Below are 3990 nucleotides of genomic sequence, written 5' to 3' on the forward strand. Positions count from 1 at the left end.
TTGTATTGTTGACGCTGAGTGTACATGTCCTCGTGGAAAAGTAGTTTGCCACCATATAGCTGCGTTAGCACTATACACGCACTATAATCTTAGTTCCACAGATCAAAGTTGTTCTTGGAATGTTAGGAAAAATATACAATGTAATGAAGTAAAAACTATTAGTGAAATGTATGGTCGTTTTGAAAGTCCTGCTACTGATGTCGCAGATGAAGATTTTGCTAATTTTAAAAAAACTTTAGATAATTTAACTGTGCCTGTAGGTTTTTCGTGGTTGTTAAGGCCTGAACCAGAACTAGAACCAAACAAATGTCAAGCTATTAAATTGAATTCTATTGAGAGTACGATAAATACTGATGTTTGTAAACAGTTTGTAAAAGCTAAGCAATTTGATGCAGTTAGAACTTATATATTTGACAAATGTTTTATAACTGATGATATTATTTTGAAAATTGCTGAAGAATCTATAGGTCAGAGCAAAAGTGAAATGTGGCATTACCACCGAAAGAACAGATTAACCGCTAGTCATTTTGGTCACATTTTATCTTCTTGCAAAAAACAAAAATTTTCAAAATCTTTCTTCAAGTCACTACAAAATAATACTAATTTAAGTGGTATTCATGCTATTCAATGGGGATTGACAAATGAAATATCAGGCATCAAAGTTTTAGAGCAAGAACAAAATGTTAAAGTTATATCTACTGGGTTATGGTTATTAAATAATGGAGTTTTAGGAGCATCTCCCGATGGCTTTGTAAATTCTGAGTACATTGTAGAGGTAAAATGTCCATGGAAGTACCGGAATAAAAGTTTAGATGTTGAGCTTGCCAAAGACCTCAGTTACATAGTATATATAAAAGACAAAATTATTTACATTAACAAAAAACACTTTTATTGGGATCAAATTCAAGGGCAACTATATATAACTAAACGAAAGTTATGTTACCTAGTAATTTGGACGCCAGGTCAATCAATAATTATCGAAGTAGAAAAGGACCCAGAATGGTTTCCAAATCTTAAAATATTAGAAAATTTTTTTATTGAGACTTACATTCCTTTTCTTATTGAAGAACAATTTAGCACATAATTTTTTAACATATTAATTAATCGTACTTAAAGTTATATATTTACAGGAGAATTTAGTATTTACAATTACAATAAAATATGTTATATAAAATTTATTAAACAAATAAATAGTTAAGTTAAAAAATGTCAATTAATAATATTATTTTATTATAAAATAAAATATTTTGAACAGGCGGTTTTAGACTAGAACTAACTTGGATTTACCATTTTGTTTTCAACTTCATGAATAAGTGGGTGTTGAAGATTTGTTAGCGCAGCAACAACTTGAAAAATTTGCTCTGCTTGCTTCATCATTGTAGAGGGAATAAAATTTAAAATTGCAAAACATTTTATTCTTTGTATGGCCCTTTCTATATGAATCCTTGCCTTAGCTATGACTTCAGTTTGTAATACTTGTTGAGGTGTGAACTGAGGAGTGTCTAGAAAAGGTGGTAGATTTAAAGATACTCCAGGTGGTAAAATGTCTCTGATTAGGAAACCTTTGTCAGCTAAAATTAGGTCTCCCTGTACTAACTGCTCTAAGAGTCCACTTTTCAATGTAATCACTTTGTCAGACGTAGAACCAGGAAATAAGCTACTTACAAAAGTAACTACACCATTAGGTGCAATTCCTATAAGAACCTTCCACGTGTTTCTATGCTTATAACTGCTATATGTATCTCTTTGAATATTCATAGATTGTCGAGACACTGATGTGAAAATTTCTGTGCAGTCTATTACAATTCGACAATTCATAAAAGGCTTAAAAGAATCAGGTAAACAAGTTTGATTTTTTTGTCTTGAAGGTATTTTATTCATACACTTCAAGAAAAGTACATTATGTAAAATGTTAATCCATGTGATGCTAATGTTAGTAATAGTACTCCTACTGCACTTAAATCTAGTAGCCAAATCAAAATGTGGGAAATTATGCCTTAATTTCATTAGAGTTATAAGAAGTTGGTCTGGTTTACTTATACTCTCAACTTTCCAACCAAAGTGGTAATGGAGTTTTGAATTTTTTAACAAATTATAAAGAGCCATAAAAATGTCATTTGTAGGCAAACCTGTATAAGACTGTAATAATTCATTATTTTGACTTAAGTTTTCATAGTTAAATGAAAGATTCAATTGTTTTAATTTTAATTTCATGGCTTTGTTTTCTTCCTTGAGAAAATAGTTCTCAGATTCATGAATAATTGAAGCTATGTTTGAAGAATTAACTGAGTCTGTGCTAAAATTACAAAATATATACAATTTAATATAATACTATATTTATTATTTATTTTGATTATTATAAGTGACATTATATGAATATTAATTTGACATACTCAATAGTTTACTATACACTGTGATCTTCGAAACCACAAATAAACTACAAATAAAAAATAAATAAAATATTTTCTTATACATAATAACTAAGGCAGAGAAGTTATAGGATTTGCATGTTTTATTCTGGGCCTCTATTTTATAGCAAACCAAGATATAAATATAAATCATAGGCCCCCCAGTTGAAATCTAAAATTTTACTATAATATAATTCAATTTTTTTTGTGCATATTATCTTGCATATTTAATGAATTTGAATGCATATTTTCAATTTTTTATGTGCATATTTGCATGCATATTTTTCCAATTTTACCTCCTATAACTTCTCTGCCCTGATAATAACAATAATACACAGCCTACAAAAATGCCAAAAAACAAACTAATACGCGGGCAACGCCGTGTCTGGACAGCTAGTACTATTATATATTTACCAAATAATTGATTTTGAAGTAGTGGACAAATCTAATGGAATTTCATTGGCAACTAACTCATTCACAACCAGTTGATCATCACATTGAACTGGTATGACATCCATTTGAATTGGTATTTGTTTAAATAATTTTTTTCTTGTTTTCTTTTCTAGAGTTAAATGATGTAAGTTAAAATGTTGAGAACGATGAGGCAAAATTGTTGGATCATTTTCTTTTTTGTTGTCTTCAAAATGACAACTACAAACCCTAGCGCCAGATTTTGGTTCATCAGTTCTTCTAAATTAAACATATTTAGTTAAAACCATACATAAATAAAAAAATATTTCAGTTTAATATCTTATCATCCGTATGCAAGCATAGCAAAATTAAAAGTTTTTAAGTAACAAAGAGGAAACCTGAGCAATTTAATCCAGCGTTTCTTAATTTTAGGATCTTTAGGTATTCTAAAAAATTTACAGATATTTCGTTCATTGTAATGCTTACAGCCATAACACAAGCCCAGCACATAACCATTTCACTAAAATACATATAAAAAGCATAACAAAATAAAATAGCTATAATTCTATTAGCAGCAAGCAACTATTTATTTATTTTTCAATTTTTAATATTATTTTAAATGATTGTAAGGATAAAAATAAATAAACAGATTCTGTACTTACCTGTATTGTAGTTTAAAAGTAAGTATAGGTATGTAACGAGACAAAATCAAACGCCCCAATTCTGTGGCGCACTCTCGCTACGAGTCATTATAAAATATATACCTACTACGGCGACGCGCTCTCACGCACCGATTACATACTATTCCAGCGGAACACTCAAACCGGTTGCTCCCAACGTTCAATAGAGCGCGCTAACCCCGCAATCTCTATTCCGCCGACAGGCCGCCCGAGGAAAAGGACCATTTTCCGGTGGAACCCCACAACTTAAAACCTTATAAAAAACATTATTTAAATCAGTGGATAATACTCTACACCACGCACCTTGCACATGAGTTTTAAGTCATGCTAAAAATACCTAAAACACAAAGAATCCATCACACGTTTTACACACTAAGAAAGGGACATAAGTAGCATATATACTACCCAGAAAACACTGCCAGAGTACCTATCTCCCCGCTGAGTATAGTAACCAGTGAGCCGGACGAGTCTAATCAACTCGTTAAAAACGG

The 3990-nt window shown here is 30.7% G+C and overlaps 1 protein-coding gene across 1 annotated transcript in view; it reads right to left on the minus strand.

The window, feature by feature from the left end:
- Nucleotides 1-1272: 1272 nt before the first annotated feature.
- LOC103309225 overlaps nt 1273-3990 on the minus strand; it is a 4953-nt gene continuing 2235 nt past the window's right edge. The window contains exons 2-3 of the mRNA XM_008184137.1: nt 2823-3098; nt 1273-2296 (exon numbers count right to left, since the gene is read on the minus strand). Coding sequence (XP_008182359.1) covers nt 1273-2296; nt 2823-3098 — 1300 coding nt within the window. The remainder of the gene's footprint in view (nt 2297-2822; nt 3099-3990) is intronic.

The sequence above is a fragment of the Acyrthosiphon pisum genome, unplaced genomic scaffold, assembly GCF_005508785.2.
Source record: "Acyrthosiphon pisum isolate AL4f unplaced genomic scaffold, pea_aphid_22Mar2018_4r6ur Scaffold_21588;HRSCAF=24342, whole genome shotgun sequence".
NCBI classification, from domain to species: domain Eukaryota; kingdom Metazoa; phylum Arthropoda; class Insecta; order Hemiptera; family Aphididae; genus Acyrthosiphon; species Acyrthosiphon pisum.